At 54.6% G+C, this 21310-nt stretch overlaps 1 protein-coding gene across 2 annotated transcripts in view; it reads right to left on the bottom strand.

The window, feature by feature from the left end:
- ACSF3 (acyl-CoA synthetase family member 3) overlaps window positions 1-19661 on the bottom strand; it is a 51742-nt gene extending 32081 nt beyond the window's left edge. For both annotated transcript variants that reach the window (XM_021526925.2, XM_077786399.1), the window contains exons 1-5: window positions 19651-19661; window positions 15995-16696; window positions 14448-14603; window positions 6457-6611; window positions 5540-5685 (exon numbers count right to left, since the gene is read on the bottom strand). In XM_021526925.2, coding sequence (XP_021382600.1) covers window positions 5540-5685; window positions 6457-6611; window positions 14448-14603; window positions 15995-16678 — 1141 coding nt within the window. In that variant the 5' untranslated portion in view covers window positions 16679-16696; window positions 19651-19661. The remainder of the gene's footprint in view (window positions 1-5539; window positions 5686-6456; window positions 6612-14447; window positions 14604-15994; window positions 16697-19650) is intronic.
- Window positions 19662-21310: the final 1649 nt, after the last annotated feature.

The raw sequence follows: 21310 nt of genomic DNA, 5'->3' as shown, positions 1-21310 counted from the left end.
AGCTCTCACTCACGAGATGGCTCCTGTGACAGAACGGGGCCTGTAACCTTCATCCCCTGTGAGCAAGGGGAGGGACAGCACCTCACAGCAACCTGCGCCTCAGCAGGACTGAGTTTGGAGAAGGACTTTTCACAGGGGCCTGGAGTACCAGGACAAGGGGAAATTGCTTCCCACTGCCAGAGGGAAGGGTTAGATACGATATTAAGGAGAAATTTTTCCCTGTGAGGATGGTGAAACCCTGGCATGGATGTCCAGAGCAGCTGTGGCTGCCCCTGGATCCCTGGAAGTGTCCAAGGCCAGGCTGGACAGGGCTTGGAGCACCCTGGGCTAGTGGAAGATGTCCCTGCCCAGGGCAGAGGGGATGGAACAAGATGAGCTGAAGGATCCCTTCCAAACCAAACCATTCTGTGATTCTATAAATTGGTAACTGTGCTCTTTATTTTAACGGATGACCAATTTTTTCCCCTCCAGTTGGTGCTTTCCAGGTCTGCCAGGAGCACCTTGACACTGGGAATTCCCTAGAGCAGGGAGTGCAGGGCCTGGAGCTCAGCCCTGTCTTCCTCTTGTCGCTCATATTTCAGCATTTGGGTTCAAGTGGCATTTTCCCTGTGCTGGTCTCATTCTCCTGCTGAAGCCCTGGGGATCTGCTATCTGTGACATCATGATTTTGTCTGCTACATTGGTCAGTTGCCATGGAAATGGATATGTCGTCGTAGCCCAGATTTATGGCATCCCTGCAGGATCAGCCAAGAGCAGATGGGCTATGAGGGAGTGAGATTTTATTGCAGCAAAACTACCAGAACAATTAGCAAATCTGGCTGGAAATAAACACAAAGCGACGTGGCAGCTTCGTGATCCATGTCTGCTCTGCTCAGAATTGCCTTTGGCATTCTGGTCAGCCAGCACAGCCACGTCCTCCCCTCACCACCAGCAGCCCTGGGCTGCTCCCACCTCCAGGCCACACACTGCCAGGAATCAGAGACACAGGGCTGCAGCAGGGCGAGGAGGGAGCCACGAGCCAGAAGTGCCCTGAGGTACCGTGTCGAGGTATTTATGGAATCAGAGAATCACAGAAGTTGGATCCCACAAGGATCATCAAGGCCAGCTCCTGGCTCTGCACAGGACAACCCTAAAAATCACACCATATGTGTTATAAACAATCTTGCACCTGCCACGGGAGGCTCCAAGAGGCCTCAAAGCAAGTAACAAGTCACAGCAAACACCCTCAGTGTTGCATGGAAGGTTGCTGGAGCCACCTTCTAGACTTCTGTGGGAACAGTTTCTGCAGGGTGAAAAACGGTGTGTGAACAGACTCCAATCTGCCCACAAAACATGGCACGTCTGTGGGCAGGCAGCACACAGTCAGTCCTGGAAAGCTCATGGAGGGAGCAGAAACCAATGCAAGGAACTAAGGAACTGCCAGGGGCTCTCACAGACTTGGAATTTTTCGAACTAAGGTCAGCCAGATGCCTTCCTGGAAGATGCTTCTTCCCTGGATGCAAGCTGCTGACCTCAGCATGGAAATGGGCAGTGATTCATGGGCAGCAGGGCTCCAGGATTAGTGCCCACTGCTGGTCCCAGCCCTTGGGAACGAGCCACCAAAGATCAGCACAGGGCTGGCACAGAGAAGGTGACATGTTCCCCACACAGTGTTTCAGATCACAGTTACTAACACAGCCCCACCAGCTCCTCTCCTACTTGGCTAAAATAAAACCAGCACGTAAAACAAGTCCCTGGTGGAGAGCTGCTTCCTTATTTCTGTCTGGAGAAGCTTTTCTGGTATTTAGGAAAAGTGACAAACTTCAAAATCAACATCTGTAAAGGCTGAAAAAGCTCCTGCCATTGACTAGAGCTCCACAAAGCTGACAGGATTAATAGAATTTGTGCAAAAACAATGACTAGAGCTTCCCAGGCCCATCCACCGTGTCAAAACATGCCCTGTGCCAACTCCAACAGGTCAGCAGAAATTTGGGGCCCTTCCCAAAGGAGCAGCCCCGGAGGTTCTGCCTTCATCAAGTCTCAGTTGGGGTGATCAGAAGGGGTCAACACTGTGCACTGGCTTCCTTTTGGCCCCAGCCATAATCCCGAGGAGAAACTGGGGAGAAATCTCTTCTCCTTCCCCTCTGCATCCCTGCAATTTGCAGACTCCGGGATGTTAAGCAGTGCTGGCACCGGGCTGCAGGCAGGAGGGGGTGACAGCGTTCTGCTTTCACCCCTTCTCCTCTGTTTAGAAAAGTTGTCAGCTCTTCCCAGATCAATTGAATTGGCCCCGTGCTCTGTGTCCTTCGGTATCCGGGTAGCTCGGTGCTGCTGTGTCCCGGGAGGGTTGGAACGGGCCAGCGATAAGGCACTCAAGGATCTCGCTGTCAACAATACACGGAGTCCCCGCTGTAGCAGCTATTAGCTGCCTCTGATCTAAACCTCCAATTAAAGTGGTGATTAGGCCCAGTGAGGCATCCTCTGGCCATGAATTATTCATCTCCCTTCACAGTAACAGCACCAGGGGGGATTAGAATGAGAGCTGGTGAAAACAGAGGCATTTTAAGCAGGGTTTTAACCATATACAAGCAAACATTTATCTTTCAAATCTTTCATCTTTGCTGCTACTGGAAAATTAAAGCTCCCACACCCCCATCGCTGCCCCTTCAGACCTGTGCTGTGGGTGGAGAGTGGGGACACGCTGCTGGTGACACGGGCAGGATGGGCAGGGTCCAAGGACTCCACCTTTCTCCTGCCACACCAAGTGCCTGCAAGAAGGCAAGGGAAGCCCCAGGATCTCTCCTCAGAGGCTCGTGAATCACAGAATGGTTTGGAAGGAACTTTAAAGCTCATTCCATTCTACCCCCTGCCATGGCAGGGACACCTTCCACTAGCCCAGGGTACTCCAAGCCCCATCCAGCCTGGCCTTGGACACTCGCAGGGATCCAGGGGCAGCCACAGCTGCTCTGGGCACCCAGAGAAGGGCTTCACCACCCTCACAGCCAGGAGTTTCTTACTAATATCTAATCTAAACCTGAAGTTAATTGTGAAGCCATTCCCCCTTGTCTTGTCACTCCAGGCTCTTGTCCAAAGCCCCACTCCATCTTCCTTGTAAGAAAGCCTTTCAGGAACTGGAAGACCACAATGAGGTCACCCCAAAGCCTTCTCTTCTCCAGGCTGAACAATCCCAACTCTCTCAGCAAAGATGCTCCATCCCTCCTCTGGGCTCACTCCAACAGGTCAAAGCAGGAGAGAAGGTCGTGTACTGCTCCCACTCCAGGAGAAATCCTCTGGCAGGTATCCCCTGTTCCCAGCCCACCATCAGCTGCCTCTGGGATCTCTGTGGTACCTGGTGACCTCCTACCCAGCCTCTAACAGGGCACTAGATCAAAAGCTTTTTCACAGCTCCAGTAAATTATGCCTCAGCTTCACCCATCTGCTTCCCAGCTGACACTTCCTGAAATAAATTAATCAAGCCTATTCAATTATAGCCTCATTTCTGTACGGTTTCTTGCTGATCCCCACCTTTGTGAGACACTTCTCTCCCCTCTCGGGGCTGCAGGAGCCCCTGGATGGGGCTGGAGTGACAGACCCCAGCCCCTCTGCTTTGGCTGCACGAGAGGATTTGTGCCCAGGTCCCCTGCAGACCCCAGGATCCATAGGGATGGTGCCTCAGGAGCACAGCCACCAGCTCTGGGGGCCAGCTTGTGCACTGCCATGATACTTCCAGCCTTATTCCTTTTCTCTTTTAGTCCTCTGGGAAATTTCTGGAGTCTCCACTCGTTTTCCCTCATGAAAATCAATAAAAAGCAAATATAACACAGGGACAGTGCAATGATCCCTGCCCTGTCCCCATGGGGTGTGTGGGGCTCACACACAGCTCGAGCTCCTGCAGATGGGAGCCTTGTTTTTCCTGCCTGCTTCTCCCTCCTGCCTGCAGGGATGGGGCTGCTGGAGGAAGATAAAACAGGCTGAGGTGGGGTGAGGGAATGACAGTTACCCTGCCAAAGTAAAACAGAGTTTGGATTTCAAGCTGTTCTCAGGCTGAGGAGTCAACGAGGGGGAGTTTTGGCTTCTCCTGTCCCTGTGCCACCCCTGCAGGACCCAGCTCCTGCATCCCAAGGGATCGGGGTGCTGTGGGAAGCTGTGACACCCAGGACCCCCTCTGGGGTAACACCAGCTCCCCAGGAGGCTGCAGATGGTGCCATGCCTGCACAGACAGCCTGTGGGGAGGCAGGTGGCACAGGGTGGGCACACAGATGGCCATGCTCCAACCATGGGGAGAGTGGGGGCATTTTACATTTGCAGTGTCTCAGATCAATTTATTTCTAGGTTCCAGAAAGTACAGCTATGGAGAGGAATCACAACGTGGAGCTCAGAGAAGGGGGGGAAGACAAGGAGAGAACAGGCCCAGAGTGTACAGCGAGGTGTGACAATTTTGAATTCCTGAAGAGGCAAGAAACAGGCACTAAAATAAGAGTGAGCAGACGTCCTATTTTAAGTGTTCAGCACTGATGGGTTGGACAAGCACTGCTGTGTGGAGAATCCTGTGTGACACCACCCAGAAATACAACTCCAGGCAGCAGGGGCTGAAGAAACACTCCTTCAATTCACTAAGATTTTGGAAGCAATAGAGCATCAGGCTAGAGCGTGCCAGCCTGGTCAGGCCAGTGGGCACCACTGCCACTCTGCACACACAGCTTTGATCCCTGGGAAACCCAGCAGCCCCTTCCCACACATCCATGTCCTCAATCCCCAGTGCCAATTCCCAGCACCCTTGCTGCTTGCATGGCCTCTCCTCACTCATGTGCAGAGAACAGCCCAGAGCAGTGCCCAGCAAACGCCTCCAAACAGGGGCACCCCCTGTGTTGGAACTCAGAATGTCTCTCGGACATTTTTAGAGGTTCCAGGCCTTGGTCAGAAGCATTTTAGACCCTGGCAGGCAGCTGCAAACAGCTGTGATTTTGAGTTTGAGCCATGGAATGAGTTACCAACTTTGGAGGTGGAACAAGCAGTCACAAAGGGTTAGGTAGGATAGTAAAAGTAGTTACAAAACAGAGGGGAATATTTTTTAGTATTGTACAGGGGGGTTTTTACTTTGTACATGGGGGTCAGAAGTTCTAAGATGGAGGAAAGTGGGCTGATCCTGTTCTTCCTCCTTCTTCTTCCTTGCCTCCATGTTCTTGGTGATGTTGGCACTCACAGATTGGTTTAGAGTAGAAAAGCACTTTGTAATATAGGTAGTAGGTATTGGGGAAAAACTATAAACATGTAATACGTAATATACCATATAAAAGATAGCAGCAGCCCTGGGTGGGGAGGGAGAAGAAGAAGACAGCAGACAGAGAGGATGTCAGGGTGTGTGTGTGCCTCTGCCTGAGCTGCTGAGCAAACAGCCACAGCCAGAGAAGAAAATCTTTTAGATAATTCACAATAAACTGCCTTGAGACCGAACAACAAGAGGCTGTGGAGTTTTTCTTTGGAAGCACAGATGGAGGAGAGACTTTTCCACCACACAAGACCCCACAGCTGGGGTTCTCACACCCCTGGAGACTCCTACCTGGGACACGGACTCCATGCAAGGGGTTGGAAAGCGCCATCCCAATCTCCGTCATCCCGTACCTCTCCAGCAAGGTGTGCCCCGTGATGCTCTTCCACTTCTCCAGGACAGGCACGGGCAGGGCTGCTGAGCCTGACACCATTAACCTGCCCAGGGAAAGGCAGGTAAGAGGATCTGAGAGCACCTTTGCTCCAGGGAATTCGCAGCCTGACACAGGGGCACAAAAAACGTAAAACCTGCAGCCCCAAAATCCTTCTAACCAGTACCAGAGATGTCCCTCATATTCTCAGACCGATCTGGGGTTTAGGTTAACCAGGACAGCCTCTTAAAAGAGATCCTGAAGTGTTGCCCTGATTTTTAAAAGTGTTAAGTTTTCTTTTATAGTTCTTTTGAAAGTTTTAAATTTCTCATAAAACTTCTTCAGTCTTCTAATAATGTTTACATATTTCTGCTGGAGTTCTCACACACTGTTCATGTAAATAATGATCGTTTTGCATTCTTCTTTGTGGGAGGAGGGAATTGATGGGCTGTTGGTTTGACCAGTGTGGTTGGAGAGGTGGCAATTCCACCCTCCAATCCACTGCCACTTTTGGAATTCTGTATATTGCGAGGTCAGAAATAAAATTGTTTCTTTTTCTCTCTTGAACTCACCAAGCCTCTGTGTACTCATTTTGTGTCCAACAGTGACACTGGAATACAAGCCTGGGCTGCAGGACAAAGTCCTCAGCCATGTGTTACACAGGGTGACACATAATGAGCCTCTCCATGCAAGAGTGGCTCATCATTAAATAATGTCACCCTTGTTCCTGTCACAGAGACCCCACAGCACAACAGCCAGCGCTGAAGGAGGTGATGCTGAAAGGAAAACCTGGAGCATCCAGCAAGTCAGCAGCAGCCCCTGCCCACAGCTCACCCACCTGATGTTCTCCTGGCAAAAGGCACGCACGAAATCCTGCACCTGGGGCTGGGTGAAGTGCTCGTCGTAATATTCCATCAGCTTGGCATAGATGGTGGGCACTGCCATGAACACATTGACACGGGGAGCTTGGGAACTCAGAAGCCTCTTCCACACCTGGGAAGGAAGGAAGGGAACACACATGGATGGAAAGACACCTTTGCTATCTAAGATTTCTTGGAAGTACAGCTGGAAGCTGTTGTGTGCCCCCATCCCTGTCCCCTTCTCTTTGCTGCTGTTTCTGCTTTTTGGGTAAGGTTGTCCTCGATTCTCCAGCTGGGAAGGGATCGTTGTGTCCAACTATCTGTGAGGAGAACCTACTAACACCTCATAGAAAGTTCCAGAGTTACACACCAGGCAGCAGAGAACCTGAAAAACAGAAAAGCTAAAACCCATCATTTCCCAGCCCCCTTTTCCCCCAATATCTTTCCCATTCTAGAGAAGGATTTCTCCAAAGCCAGGGCTGGATGGATCTGCTCTCCTCAGCCTGGTGCTCTGAGAGCCATTGCTGTGGGCAGGGAAGGACTCCTGATGGCAAGCAGGGAGCAGGACTGTGCAGAGGGGATTGAATGGAAACAGCTGCTCAGGGGTTGTTCAGTCCTTGCTCTGTGATTTTGTTTTGCCTTCCCAAGTCCCGAGCAGCTGTGGGAGTGCAGGCAGACTTCCAGTCTGGCCATGCAGCAGAGTTTTTGTCACGTGACTTTGGATCTGAAAAACCCCAAACCCATCTAAACAGAGCAAGTGTCCCTTGCACCCCAGAGTCCCCTGTCCCCATGTGCCAGCTCAGCTCCTGCCTTAGATAAAATCCTCCCTCCTGACTGCAGCCCCAGGAGCAGCTTTTCCGTGTCAGTCCAGCTCACCCAGCAACAGCCCCTTCCTGAGGATAAGCAGCTGCCTTTGGATTTGTGCCACCAGCTGCTGGGGTGATCTGCTGACAGCCAAACCTCTCCACCTGCTCTGCTCCTGCTCAGCCAAATCTGGATCTTTCCCATGTGTTTTAGCAGGACTAAGCTGTGATACAAAGCTGGCAGCTCCCAGCAGAGCCCAAGCTGGCCGGAGGGCTTGGCACTGCCCAGCCAGCTGGAACAGCTATTCCTGCTTCTCACTGTACCTCCAGGCTTTGAGAGAAGGATCTGGGAAAGCCTCATTACCTGGGACTAATCAATCAATCCCCTGTGAGGTGCCAGCTTTGTCCTGACAGCACCCAGCATCCCCCGACCGCTCCGGGCTTGGAGCAGCAGCCTCCATCCCCCCTGCCTTGTCCCACTGTCACTGTCACCACGTTAACTCCCCGTGCACAGGGCACTGGCAGCCCAATGCTCTGCTTTGTTTTGCTCACCTGACGCCTCCAAGTGCTTTTAAAAAGCCACGGACTCGGGAAGCAAACATGGCACCGTGTGCCAGGGCTGCCAGGCTCTGCAGAGGAGGGAAGCAGCAGCCTTCCCATGGAATATGCTCAGGAGATGGATCAAGATTCCTTTTAACCAAGGGCTAGAAACAAAAAGGTTCTCACTGCAAGAAAACAAGAGTGGATACAGCTTCCCACCAGCAATAACGGCAGGGAATGCTTTGGGTCAGGACTGCCTGTGCCAGCAGAGAAGTGGGAGACCTAATGTTCCCAAGAGCCTTCCTGTCAGCGTGACATTCCTGATTTTCCTCCCCTCCCACTGCTCAAAAGCATATCATGAGCTGGCCAGTGGGATTTTGCCATCATTAAAGGAAAAAAAAAAAAAAGGAGAAAATGACACCAGTGGGGACAAACAAGCGCAGCAAGGCACAGCTGGGAGATTTTTCCCATGCATTTTTTTCCCAACATGCAGATGGTGAGTGAGGATGGTCAGACCATACAGAAACCTTCCCAACCACCTCCAGACCTGCTAAGGTCACCTGAAGGAAGAGATGTGAGCACAGAGGAGACAAGGCAACAACTTTTCCCTTTAGAGAGGGAGATGTGCCATGCCTCGAACCAGCCAGAAACACCAAATCCAATACTCAGGCATCTTCTCATGCAAAAGGAGGAGAAACAGTGGCAAACCCAGTTATGTGGTAAACCATGTAAGATTTTAGCTGATAGAAGATTCCCAAAACCAGTCAAGAGAACTACAAGCTGTAAAGCAAGCAAATATCAGCATGGATTTTTCCATCAGCCCACAAAGGGATCACAGCCAGCCCGCGGTGCAGCCTCTATTGACAGACACAAGAGCTCCTCTCTTCTATAAAATGATTGTGCCAATTTCAGTTGTAATTGAATCTTTTCAAACCTTTTCAAAAATAACAATGCCTCTAATGCAAGGTTAACTCAGCCCTTTACTTCCCTCTTGCTCGGGGAGATGGGTCTGTGTTCAGCACTGCCTGCTGCCATGTGGGAAGCACCATCGAGGAAAAGGGATGCCGGTGATTTTTGGAATGTCTGTGGGAGCAACAGGGCTGTGGCCAAAGCAGCTGCTTGTTTGGTGAGATCCTGTGCCAAACACAAGGGTGGGCAGCTCCTGTAACTCAACAGCAGCAGCCAAGGGACTGCAGGACCACGCTCACACGTCCAACACCAAATTATCCCAAAAAAGCAGATGTACATGAAGTAGGAGAGCACCAAGGGGAGCTCTGCTCTCTCCCAAGGACTGAGCCTCCAACACTTCACAACCAATATGCAGAGAGAGAGAAACATTCTTCTCTTCAAAGAGAAATCAGGCCCTCGGTGGCTTCGTCTCATGTTTGTTATAACCCCAAACTGTTTGCGCTCTGTGCGACTCTGGTTTTAATCATTTATTCATCAGCACAGTTTGATGGCCCCTCTGCATTCCAGGCTGAAGCTTTTAAACCCTTCCTATGCTGGAGGCATACTGAAAGGAGCAAGTGCTTTCCCTAGGACCTGGAAATATAAGTAACTATGACAGGCTCTGGTTCCATTTTTTATATTTCCCCACACACATCAAAAGCCATTACTTGGGAACAGATGCTGAGGACAGACGGCAGATCTGGGGAGATGGGAAAGAAAACCTCTAACTTTTTAAAGCCAGGTCTGTGAGAAGTGATCAAACATAATCCATTCACTAGTGACCTGCTCCTCCCTCCACTGACTCCTCTTTGAGTCTGAAATAAAATTACTCCTCTGAAGCCTCCCATTAACAGATGAAAAGACTTTCAGCCTCTCTCCAGCTGAAGCTGGATGGGGGCCGTGATCCCCAGCGTGCCTGGATATTGGAGCTCAGGCTCCTCTGCTTGGATTTGCTTTCCCTTTAAAAATAAACCAAAAGAGCTGCCCAGAGTGATGTTTGCAGAAGTGACAGATCCAGGGGAGAGGCTCAGTGCACTGCACGCTTCTCCTTCCCCGAGGCCACAGCAACGCCGAGCCCTGGCTCTCCCTGTGCAGCCCTGCCAAGGTAGACAGCCCCAGCACCCAGCCCAGCCTGGCTCACAGAGAACACCAGTGACAAGGACAAAGTTTGCTCCCAGATACAGCCCAGGCCTTCAGGAATTCAGGGCTGTGAGCACACGATGCAGCAGCATCCCGGAGCAACACCTCTCACTCCTCCTGTGCCAGGCCTGCAGCTCCCTCCTGCCACGGGAAAAGGTGCCACGGGGGACAGGACACCAGGGAAAGCTTGTCCTGAATCACACACCACCTCTGGGCACACAGCACTCCTATTTCCCTAGAAAGAAGGGTCCAAACAAGATGATTTTGATAGCTTTGAGTGTGACATTGTAAAACAGGGCACGGTTTTTAGAGGGCTTGATCCTCAGAGCACCTCAAGTCAGACACGCAGCGAGGCTGGCACTGAAACAGCAGCTCCTGGAACTGCAGGGAATCTGCATCTTGGCATATTTCTCATGGAAGGGGCTGCAGGGCACAGCCAGGGCTGTCACTGCACAGGCAGCACATCACAGCTCAGCCCTGCCCAGCAGAGCCGAGCGGGCAGCACACGCCACAGCTGGGTCACCCGCAGAGGAGATTTCCATCAGCTTCTCCCATCACTCAGCACAGCAAGTTTCTTCCTTCAGGTTCTTCACTACTCTTATTTCCCACTCTGCACAAGAGGCTGGAAGACTTCCCAGGATCTGCTCTCACGTTTATCAATGCAGAGAGCTGACAGGGAGCCTTTTGCCATTAGAACACCTTCTCCTCAAGGCAAGATCAGGGGTGTTCAAAGCACAGACAAGCTCTTCCTGTTGTTCAAGCCCAAAATGGATCCTCTGTCCAAAAACCAGACACTGACCTCACCACTTGCTCCAAAATGGTCCTGTCCAAGGAGTGCCTGGTCTGGAACGGGGACATCAGTGTGTGACTGTCACAGCAAGCACAGGGGACCCTGGGCTGCCCCGGCTCTGTCTCTCCACACTCTGACTTTTCCACAGAGCAACAGTCCCACCACAGGCTGTGCCTCAACCGTGCAGGAAGGGAGATGGAGGGAGGCAGTCACTGGGAATGGATGCTCCAGAGGGTGCTTGGTGCAAGTCCTCCTGGTGCTCAGAGCCTTCCAAAAGCACTTGGCCAGGAGGAGAAGGCTCAGCCTGCACTCCTTCCTCAACGGAGACATTCCCTGTTCACCTCTGTCACCACAGTGCACAAAATTTGTCCAAACACAGCACCTTTAAAATCCCTACTCCTGGACAAGAAATTTCTACTCCAGCACCTAGGACAGGTCAGCAGCAGCTGAGAAATGCCAACAGGAACAGTGCAGCTGGAGGAGCAAACTCAGCCTGGGAGCAGGATATGGAGGGAAGATGATAACGGATGCTGAGGCTGCAGCTTGCTCTGGCTCCACAGGAGGTTTCTGCCCTCACACTTCTCACCCGTGAAAACCAATGAAACAGCAAACCAGTAACATCACAGCCAGCCATGCCCCACACAGCTGCTGGCAGAACACCCCTCGGGCTCACTGCTGTTCTCCTGCCTGCTCCATACCCACCTGTGCTCCAGAGTCTCCCCCCACAGCCATCCCTGCCATTGCCGACCCCAGAAGCACGGACAGGAGCACTGGATGCTGCTCCCATGGGCTCCCTGTGAAGACACTGCACCCCAAGGAGCACCAGAGGACTCAGTGCATCACGTACGAGTCGACTAATTCTGGAAACTAAGGGTCCATTTAGAAACCCTTTATTAATAAATGATTAATAGATGCAGCCATATTTTTTAATAACTTGCAATAAAAAAATGCTACGAAAAGCTTAAGCAAGACAGTCTTAACAGATGGTGCTATAAAGTGAATTATAACATGTACAGTAGCTAGTGCAGCGTAATGGATGTCCTCATTTAATAAAAAGAATCTGATTTTATGCAGCAACTTTCACGCTTGAGGCACCTCAGCACACTTTAACGAGTTGTCGTGGCCTCAGCAGTAGCCACAGCCATCAGATGCTGTTTTAGTGAGGGGAAGGATGTTGGTCAGGACACTGGGCTAGGCCACAGTCCTGATTTTTAACCTTTCCTTGGACAGCTCCCAAAAACAGGCATAAAGGTCTGAAAGCTGCCACCTCCTACCCCTGCACGGCGGGGAATGACAAGCAAGCTGTGGTCTGGGGCTGGCAATGTCTTCTCAGGGAAAAAAAAAAAAAAAAAGAAAAAAAAGAGCATTATTCCCACCACCAAAACCAGACTGCCATCTGTATCCACGACTATAAGGCACGCCGCAAATTATGTAATTTAATAAACACTGTAATAATAAAGTATTTATTTTGTATAATGAAGTGTTAGTGATTAGAAACCAAACACACATCGGGCGTGCTGCTGCGGTTTCTCTTGAACCTTTGCCAGTATCACTCAAGGCTAAATATGTCTGCAGCAGGTTGAGAGTAAGTTCCTCGCCTTGTTTTGATCAGCCTGTCAAGTGTTTTAGCTGCCAGTCGAGTTTCTTTATATCACACTATAATTGGCTGCTTTCTCAAGGTGCAGCCAAGGAAAAAAAGCACACGGCAAAACTCGGGCTCCTTTGGCAAAATCCTCCACTGCTGCTTTGCTGCAAGCTGATTGCAGTTGCAAAGGGCACTTTGTAAACAGCTGGTGAAAATAGAGTGGAACTGAAAGGCAGCCTGCAATAAACTCCAGGAGAAAGCCTTATTTACCCTCCCGTGCTGGCTTTGGAGTGTCGATCAAACCACTTGCAGCTCCCACGGGACGCCCTCGGGAAAATAACGGGAATGAGAGGAAACAGAGAGGCCAATGCCATCCTCCAGAGCCCCCCCGGCCCAAGTTCAGCTGCAGGGCCAAGCGGCCACCCCCAGGGCTGTCCCCGGTGCCACATTTGGGGACAGCTTTGATGCGAGCAGGCAGGAGGGGGGTCCTGCTCTCCCGACCCCATCCCTCAGCGTCAGCCCACGGATGTGCAGGTGCCGGCAGGGAGCAGAGGAGAACCGAGGCTGCGGGAGCATCGATCACCGCGGCACAGGACGTGGAGCACCGCGCCCTCCAGAGGCTTTGCTCCGCTCTCAGCGGCACCTCCAGCTGCACCCCGAGCCCTTGGGCTCGCCCCAACGTCGGCGAGGGTGATTTGGGGTGAAAGCACGGGCCATGGCAGCCAGGGATCGTCCTGCCTTCGACCACAGCATCCTACCAATTCACTCTGGAAGTGCACAGCTGCCCTGCTGGGGTTCCGGGGCTGTCCCCCCAAAAAAAGGATCAGTGCTCAGGTGTCAGAGGCACCCTGAGAGAAAAAGGAAGAAGTGTGAATTTTCTGTGGCTGCTGCTCTGAGAAGCAGAAATGAGCCATGAAGAATCAGCCGGCCCTGCTGCCCGCCCTCACCTGGCAGCAGCACAGCCAGAGGCTTCCAGGTGGATCCCACACCTGTGCACTTTGTCCTTTCCATGGGACCAGCCTTCCCAGCACAGGGATAAACACAGGGAGAGGAGCCTGGGCAGTCACCCAGCACAGGCTCCTTTGGCTTTCCCAGGGAACTGCAGTGACAACACTTCTGTTTCCTTTCTGTTCCACGCAGCAGCACCTGAAAACCCAACTGTCCCTTAAGAGTGACACTGCAGACACCACCCAGCACACTGGGAGACGTGGATGGATGGTGCTGGATCCCAGGGACTGGGAAATGTAGAACCTGCTCCACCTTTACTGCTGCCTGGCCCTTCCCCTCTCCCCACCGTGTGCCACTGCTGCAGGGAACAAAGGAGAAGTGGAGCACTGGCACTGCTGTTTCCTGGCTCAGATAGAAAACAGCATTATAACAGCATCATTCCAGTAAGGTTTCCCTCCTGCCACTTTTCCTAAAAGCTGCAAGAAGATCTGGATCTGGAAACTCTCTCTCACATCACTGAGTCCAAACCGACAGCTCTGTTAACTCTTGTTTCTCCACAGAGGAAGAGCCAGCTTTCCATGTAAGTGAGGAAAACCAGGATTTCCCTTACATGGGCTGCAAAAATCTCAAAAGGCTGTGTTCTGTCATGTAATGCAATACAAAACACTAAGGATGTAGGACTGGAAGGGGAAAATTTGGCAGGGGCTTCCCAGGGAGGTGGTGGAGCCCTTGTCCCAGGAGATGTCCAAGGAATGACTGGATATGGCACTCGGTGCTCAGGGCTGGGAGACAAAGTGGGGATTGGTCAGAGGATGGACTGGGTGGTCTTTTCCAGTCTCAGTGTTTTGAGGATTTTGGGAAATGCAAGTCACTAAAGAATGCAGCAAGCAGCACATCACTAACACACATGAGAAAACCCAGTATTTCCACCTTTCCTGGCAGTAAAAAGAAATAAATCCACAGCCCTAATTCTGGATGGAAACACTCTCAGTGGGCACAGAAGGGTCCACCCAGCCCAGGGCTGGGAGGGGCAGTGCAGCATTCCCATCCCAACATCACACACGAGCTGCACCCTATGGACGAGCACATTTACCCTGGGCTGAGCACCCAACCACTCCCCTGTGCTGTGACCCACACCCAGCCAGTGGCCAAAGGGGCTGGAATTCCTCAGGAGCTCCTTCCCAGGGCTGCTCCGGGTGCAGTGCCCGGGCTCACCGTGTGCGCGCTGAATTCCGGGAACATGACGCACGTGGCTCCCACCCACAGCGGGCACAGCAGCTTGTTGATCACCCCGTGGACGTGGTGCAGAGGCAGCACGTGCAGGATCACATCCTCCTTCTTCCACTCCCACTTCTCAACCAGCCCCGTGGTCTGCAGAAGAAAACAAACAGCGTGGCCTTAGGGCTGGAGGAAAGATTTTCCCGAGGTATTCCCGAGGTATTCAAGCCCCAAATTCAAGCCCCCGGGTCTGCCTGGGTATAAAATCTTTCCTTTAGGATCAGCAGGAGAAAAATTCCCACCACAGCAGCAAGAGCACAAAAGGAACACCTTCAGCACCCTGTCAGGATGTGTCTTTAAATCAGCAAAGCCCTTCCTTGTTGCTGAGAAATATCAACAATGATTTTAAGTAGGACATACAAAAATATTAAGCTACTGCTGCACATGAAGATTTGGCAGAAATAGTAATCAAAAAGCTAATTTTCCCAGAATTCTGTTGCCATAGTTAGGACGCTGATGACATCAGGCTTTTAGCACCTGTAAGGGATAATCAGTAGGAGCAGGAAATTGCTGATAAACAGAAAGTAGGTTTCATGTTAGTAAAAATTATGAGAGCATCAAGCTCCCAAAACACTCTGCTCTGAAGGGATAATTATCTGAAGGGATAATTATCAGGTTTCTGGGTCAACAATGCCCTTCAGAGCCCAGTGCTGGCAACTGCAAAGCTTATTTCCAGCCACCTAAAAATAAGAAAAGCATCTGAGCAGTGGAATTTGGTCGTGTCTCTCACAACCCTCTTCTACAGGGCAGCAAGCAGCTTTTAGATTTCCTGCAGGACAGCACAAAGGATGGGGACTGCTCAGGCCACCCCCCAAATATTCAGCATATTTGTGAGGGAACAGATTCTTTGCCCAATATAGCCAAGCCCTGGCTCCATCCGTCAAGGCTTTCATTCCTGTCGGGATGCTGCAGGATCCGAGCACCCAGGGCAGCAGCAGCTCTCCAGGCACCCCTGCATTCCCTGCCCTCCTTCCCTAATGGCAGCAGGCTGGCAGTTGCAGGCACTGATAACCAAGTGGTGAGACAGGCAGCAGGCTTATTCAAACTTTTAATTCCTTTTGGCTCTGAGAGCTAATGGATTTTTTTTGCCTTGGGGATACAGAGCTGAATAATGCACAGGCTTCACACAGCACTGGGCTGGGCTAAGATATTTTCCAATTAGGAGCAAAGATTCTCCCCTAGTCAGAGGGCAGGAAAGCAAACTGCAAAGAAATCAGGTTTTTTACAACAAGTTTCATCCATTCTGCTTTCCAGGAAAGCAGGGAGGAGAATCCACCTGCCTCAGGATGCAGCTGCAGCACAAACAGGCCAAGGTTTAGAGCCTCACACGCTGCTGTGTGCTCACCTTCCAAGCGTGGAGGACTCCAGAGCTGCAGCCCCACAGCTCTCTGCAGGAATTTGGCAGTGGAAAGGTGTTTGCAGCCCCAAATCCCCTCCAGATTCCAAGATTGGCATGAGCCTGGCGGGGGGGCAGCAGCACTCACCACAGCCTGCACGTTCTCGTGGGTGCTGAGGACACCCTTGGGCCTCCCCGTGGTCCCGCTGGTGTAGATGATCATGGCTCCTCTGTCCTTCCACGAGGAACAGCTTGGCAAGGGCCCCTCCTCCGTGGCTGCAGGGCTCGTGGATCCACCACCACCACACCTGGCAAGGGGCAGCACAGGGACTCCCAGCTTGTGGGCACTGGGCGTTATTTTCCCCAGGAATTCCTCGGCCGCGATGAGCAGGGCGCTCTGGGAGTCCTGGATCACGTACTCCAGCTGGGGCACCGGGTGCTTGCTGTACAGGGGCACCGCTATGGCCCCGCTCATCCACGAAGCCCACTGGGCCACCACGTAGGAGGCATCGTTGGGGCACAGGAAGGAGATCCTCTCTCCCTTCAGGTCCCTGCCGGGGCACTGCAGGAGCCTGCAGATCTCCTGGGACAGGTGCAGGCTGCGGCTCAGCAGGTCCCTGTACGTGTGCTCCCCGTTCCGGTCCACGATGGCCACTTTGTCCCCAAAGGCCGGGGCCCTGGTGAACACAGGGGTGACGTTGCTGCTGCAGGTGGCCCAGGCTGTGTGCAGGGCCCTGTGGGGACAGCCAGCCCTGCTGCCGTGCCCCGTGCAGCGGGACAGGAGGCAGCGGAGGGGCCGGCACAGCTGCGGGAAGAGCAGGGGGAGCAGCATGGCCGGGCTGGAGCGACTCTGCAGAAAGCAAAGATGGCAGCACATCAGCACGGGCAGGGAGTACCCAGGGGGGTTATTCCCACCCAGGCAAAGTGGCAGCCCTCATTTGAATAATATCCACTGTATTATTTATGTCCCTGCCTCAGAGTGCCACATCCTGGGCAGCCTGAGCATCCCTGGGTGCTGCCACGATGGAACAGGAGGGAGAGACCCCTCCCTGCACAGCCTGCAACCCCTAAAATCCAGCTGATTTAAATGATGAACCAGCTTTCACAGAATCCCAGGACGATCTGGGATGGAAGGGACCTCAAAGCCCATCCAGTTCCACCCCCTGACAACTTCCAGTGTCTTGGGCTGCTGGCAGGCAGGGGGTGAGATGAGGTGGGCTTTAAGGTCCTTTCCACGATTCTGTGAAGAACCCTAAACCCCTCTGCTCAGCCCAGAGCAGCCTCTCCACACAGCACGGAGAAGCAGAGAGGAGAGGACAGGGCTGTGGCAGGAGAGAGAGGGATCTGCTGCACAGAATCCAATCAGCACCAAAACGTCCCCAGAGAGGTTCCATGACAAGAGGAAGCAGCCAAAGGATGACAAGCTCTCGCTCTCCGAGAGCGTCCGTGACACTTCCCCGATGCCAGCAATAACAACCTGGTTTTTCGCTTTTTTTTTTTGATAAATGCCTATTAGTGGAGCAGCTCAGCTCCAGGAGCCTCCCAGCCCAGCTTCCCAGCGTGGGGAGGAGCTGGAACAAAGGGGAGCCAGCCCAGCAGCTCCCCAGGGCAGAGCTGATCAGGGCTGCCTCAGCTCAGGCTGCACGAGTTGATTTTCCGTGAGCCCTGCGGTCTCTCCCCTCCACCTTCGGAGCGTTTCCCCACCCAGACACTGGCCCTGCTGAGATTTTCTTTTGCAAATCAACCTCAATTTCTGCTTCTGCAAAACAAGCTTGTGATTTAGGGTGGAAACATCTGTGGGGGGGGGAGCAGAGAGGCTGCAGCCCCAGAGCGGGGTGACCGTGGGAACTCCTGACACTTGCCACCGGCATGGAAAAAAACAAAGCAGCTCAAGGCAGAGCTGCTGTGACGTCTTTGCATTGCTCTGGAGAGACCAAAATGCAAAAACCCGACCTAATCCACACCCTAAACTGAGCCCGTGGCCATGGCGAGGTGTCAGTGCCCTGAGCATGATGAGGGCCATGAACTGGAAGTGGTTTTGCCCAGGACCAGCGTGGCTGATGCTCTCAGCGCTCTCACTGCTCCTCCAGCTCCTTCCAAAAATCAATTACCCCATTCCCACCAGCCTGTGTTTCATGGAGCAATGACAGCAGCGCCTCCAGGCAGGCCTGGGAACGCTGGCTTTTACAGAGCTGGGGGGCAGCCACGTGGGGTACAAGGAGAGGCAAATCCAGGGGCTGTTTGCCACCCCTCCCCTGCTCAGGGATCGCTGCTGCCACAAACTCCAGCACAGCACATCGGGAAACAAAGTCTGTCCCTGGTCCCAGGGGAAGGTGAGGGCAGAGATGTGGCTCTGCTGCCTTGGAAGGGAAGGTTCAAATCCCCTGAAGGAGAAAATCCAAGCCCTCCTCCTCCTCCCAAGGTTGAAGATCTCACAGCAGCTGCAGGGCTCTCCCCAGCTCCCAGCACAACAAAACCAGTGCAAACTGGGAGCTGCCCCACACTGCACAGCCCTGGGCACTTTGTGCACCCCCCTCTGCACATTCTGAGCATAAAGGGCACAAAGCACATTCCCTGGAGTAAAATGATCCTTGGAGTTACTCCGAGCTGCTCCAAAGTGAGTTATTACAGGAATAATCACTGCTCCAGCTGTGGCTGTGGCACTGCCAGTCGAGCCTGACCTGCAGGATCCCACCCTTTCCTCATTTACAGGCATGGGAACACAAAGGGATTCCTGGCTGTTCTACAACAGACATCAAAATGCTGCATTCTTAGAAAATCATCAAAAGTACTTTATTAGAAAATCATAAAGTAACCAAGGGACTTGGCATCAAATAATGCCTGAGGTATTATTTGATACAGCCTGCTGACTGTTCTTCCCTTCTCACAAAACAAAAAAAAAGGGAAAAGTTTGGGTTGGAAGGGACTTTAAAGCCCATCCAGTCCCACCTCCCACTGCCCCAGGTGCTCCAAACCCCAAAGTCCAGCCTGGCCTGGGACACTGCCAGGATGCAGGGGCAGCCCCAGCTGCTCTGGGCACCTGTGCCAGGCCTGCCACCCTGGCAGGGAGAGGAATTCTCCTCTCATTCCGCACCGATTCCCGCCCTGGGGCTCTCTGCCCGCAGCCACTCACGGCACACGGCGGAGCAGGACTCGGCGAGAACCGGGCCGAGCTCCCCGAGGAACCGGGGCCGCGCAGGGCACGGGGACGGGGCCGAGCGGGCCGGCCCGAGGGCAGCAGGCCCCGGCTGGGCTCGGCCCTGGGCCATCCCGGGGCCACCCCGAGCTCAACCCGGGGCTACCCTGAGCTCATCCCGAGCCCATCCCGGGCCCAACTCGGGGCCATCCTGAGCCCATCCCGGCCCATGCCGAGCCCATCCCGGGCCCATCCCGGGACCACCCTGAGCCCATCCCGGGCCCAACCCGGGCCCACCCCGGGCCCATCCCGGGACCACCCTGAACCCATCCCGGGCCCAACCCGGGCCCACCCCGGGCCCACCCCGGGACCACCCCGGGGCCATCCCGGGGGATCCCGTGCCCATCCCGGGCCCACCCCGAGCACATCCCGGGGCCACCCCTGAGCCCACCCGGACCCATCCCGTGCCCACCCCGGGCCCACCCCGGCCCCATCCCGTGCCCACCCCGGCCCCATCCCGTGCCCACCCCGGGCCCGCCCCGGGCCCATCCCGTGCCCATCCCGTGCCCATCCCGTGCCCACCCCGGGCCCACCCCGTGCCCATCCCGTGCCCATCCCGTGCCCATCCCGTGCCCGTCCCGGCCCGTCCCGGCGCCGCCGGGCCTCACCTGCCGCAGGGGGACCGCTCCGGCCGCGAACAGCTCCGGCGGGAACGCGGCGCCGCGACCCGAACGTTCCGCGCACCGACGTTCCGCCAGCCCGCAGCTGATTTGTGGGGATTTGACCCCAAAACGCCCGCGGGGGGCGGGGTCGGGGCTCCCTGACTGAGCACGCAGCCCCCCGAGTGTCACCGGTGTCCTCGGGTGGCGTGGCGGGCGGGGGTGGCGTCATGGAGATCCAGCTCTGCCCCGCGGGTGCTGGGAGCACGGGCCTGGTGTGGGGTTTGGGGGTTTGGGGGTTTGGGATTTGGGGGTTTGGGGTTTGGGGATTTGGGCGGGGTGCAGGGATGGCCTGGGCTTGTGGAACCTTCACACAGGGCAACCCAGGGATGCACAGACACCCTGGGGACACGCAGACACAAGGACAAGCAGACACAGGGGCACACAGACACCTTGGGGACACACAGACACAGGGACACATAGACACAGGGACACACAGACACCTCGGGGACACACAGACACCCAGGGACACACAGACACAGGGACACATAGACACAGGGACACACAGATACCTTGGGGACACACAGACACAGGGACACATAGACACAGGGACACACAGATACCTTGGGGACACACAGACACAGGGGACACACAGACACCCTGGGGGACACACCCTGCACGTGTGCCACCTCCCTGCACATGTGCCACCTCCCTGCATGTGTGCCACCTCCCTGCAGCTGTGCCACCTTCCTGCAGCTGTGCCACCTCCCTGCGGCTGTGCCCAGCACCCAGCCCGGCCCTGCCACTGCCAGTGTCACTCTCCACACCCCCTGTGTCACCAGCCCCCCGGTGCCCCTCAGGGACGATCCCCCAGCCTGGGGTGTGCCACAGAGGAGGTTCTGGTGCCAACCACCCCGGGGAGCTGCAGGGCCTGGCAGGGCCTGGCAGGGATAGCGCGCAAGTGGTGGGGACAGAGCTGGCACATCCGAGGATGCTCCAGGGGGACCCGTCCCGTGGGGGTGGCAGGGCCCGAGGGTGGCAGGTGGCGGTGCCAGCTGTGGCACACAGCCGATGTCACCCCCGGCCACACTCCGCCGCCACGGTCGCGGCTCCTGCTGCCCACCGGGCACCCGGGGAGGCTCCGGAGAGGAGCCGCGGGCACCGCCGGGCACAGGGAGGGAGCCGCTCCCCCTCGCTCCAGATGTGCCCCACAGCTGGCAGGGGAAGCGAGCCTCATGCCCGGCTCAGCCCTGCCCGCCTGCGAGCACCCGGCCTGGGCTGCTGCCCTGGCCCTGGGCACCGGGCTGTGCCCAGGCTGTGCCCAGGCTGTGCCCAGGCTGCCACCACCCCGGATGCAATGGGATGCAATGGGATGCAATGGGGGCACTGCCAGCTTCCCCTGCTGATTGGAATGACGGTGCAGCACAGCAAGGTGGGAGCCTGTTCATCCCACTGGCACTGCTCATTCCCACGTGGAAGCGTGTCCCTGTCCCCATCCTGCCCCAGCCCAAGGAGGGACAGAGCCCGGGCAGTGCCAGGGTGCCCGTGGATGCTCACAGGGTGCTGTAAACAAGGCGCAGTGAGATGTTTCATCTCCAGCCATCTGCTGGCCCCTAATCCCCCCGCTGGTGCCTCACCGCTTCCCACCCTCCCTCAGCTGCTCCTGGCC

Source organism: Lonchura striata, chromosome 13 (genome assembly GCF_046129695.1).
Source record: "Lonchura striata isolate bLonStr1 chromosome 13, bLonStr1.mat, whole genome shotgun sequence".
Classification (NCBI taxonomy): domain Eukaryota; kingdom Metazoa; phylum Chordata; class Aves; order Passeriformes; family Estrildidae; genus Lonchura; species Lonchura striata.
This window is presented reverse-complemented; position numbering and strand designations above follow the sequence as displayed.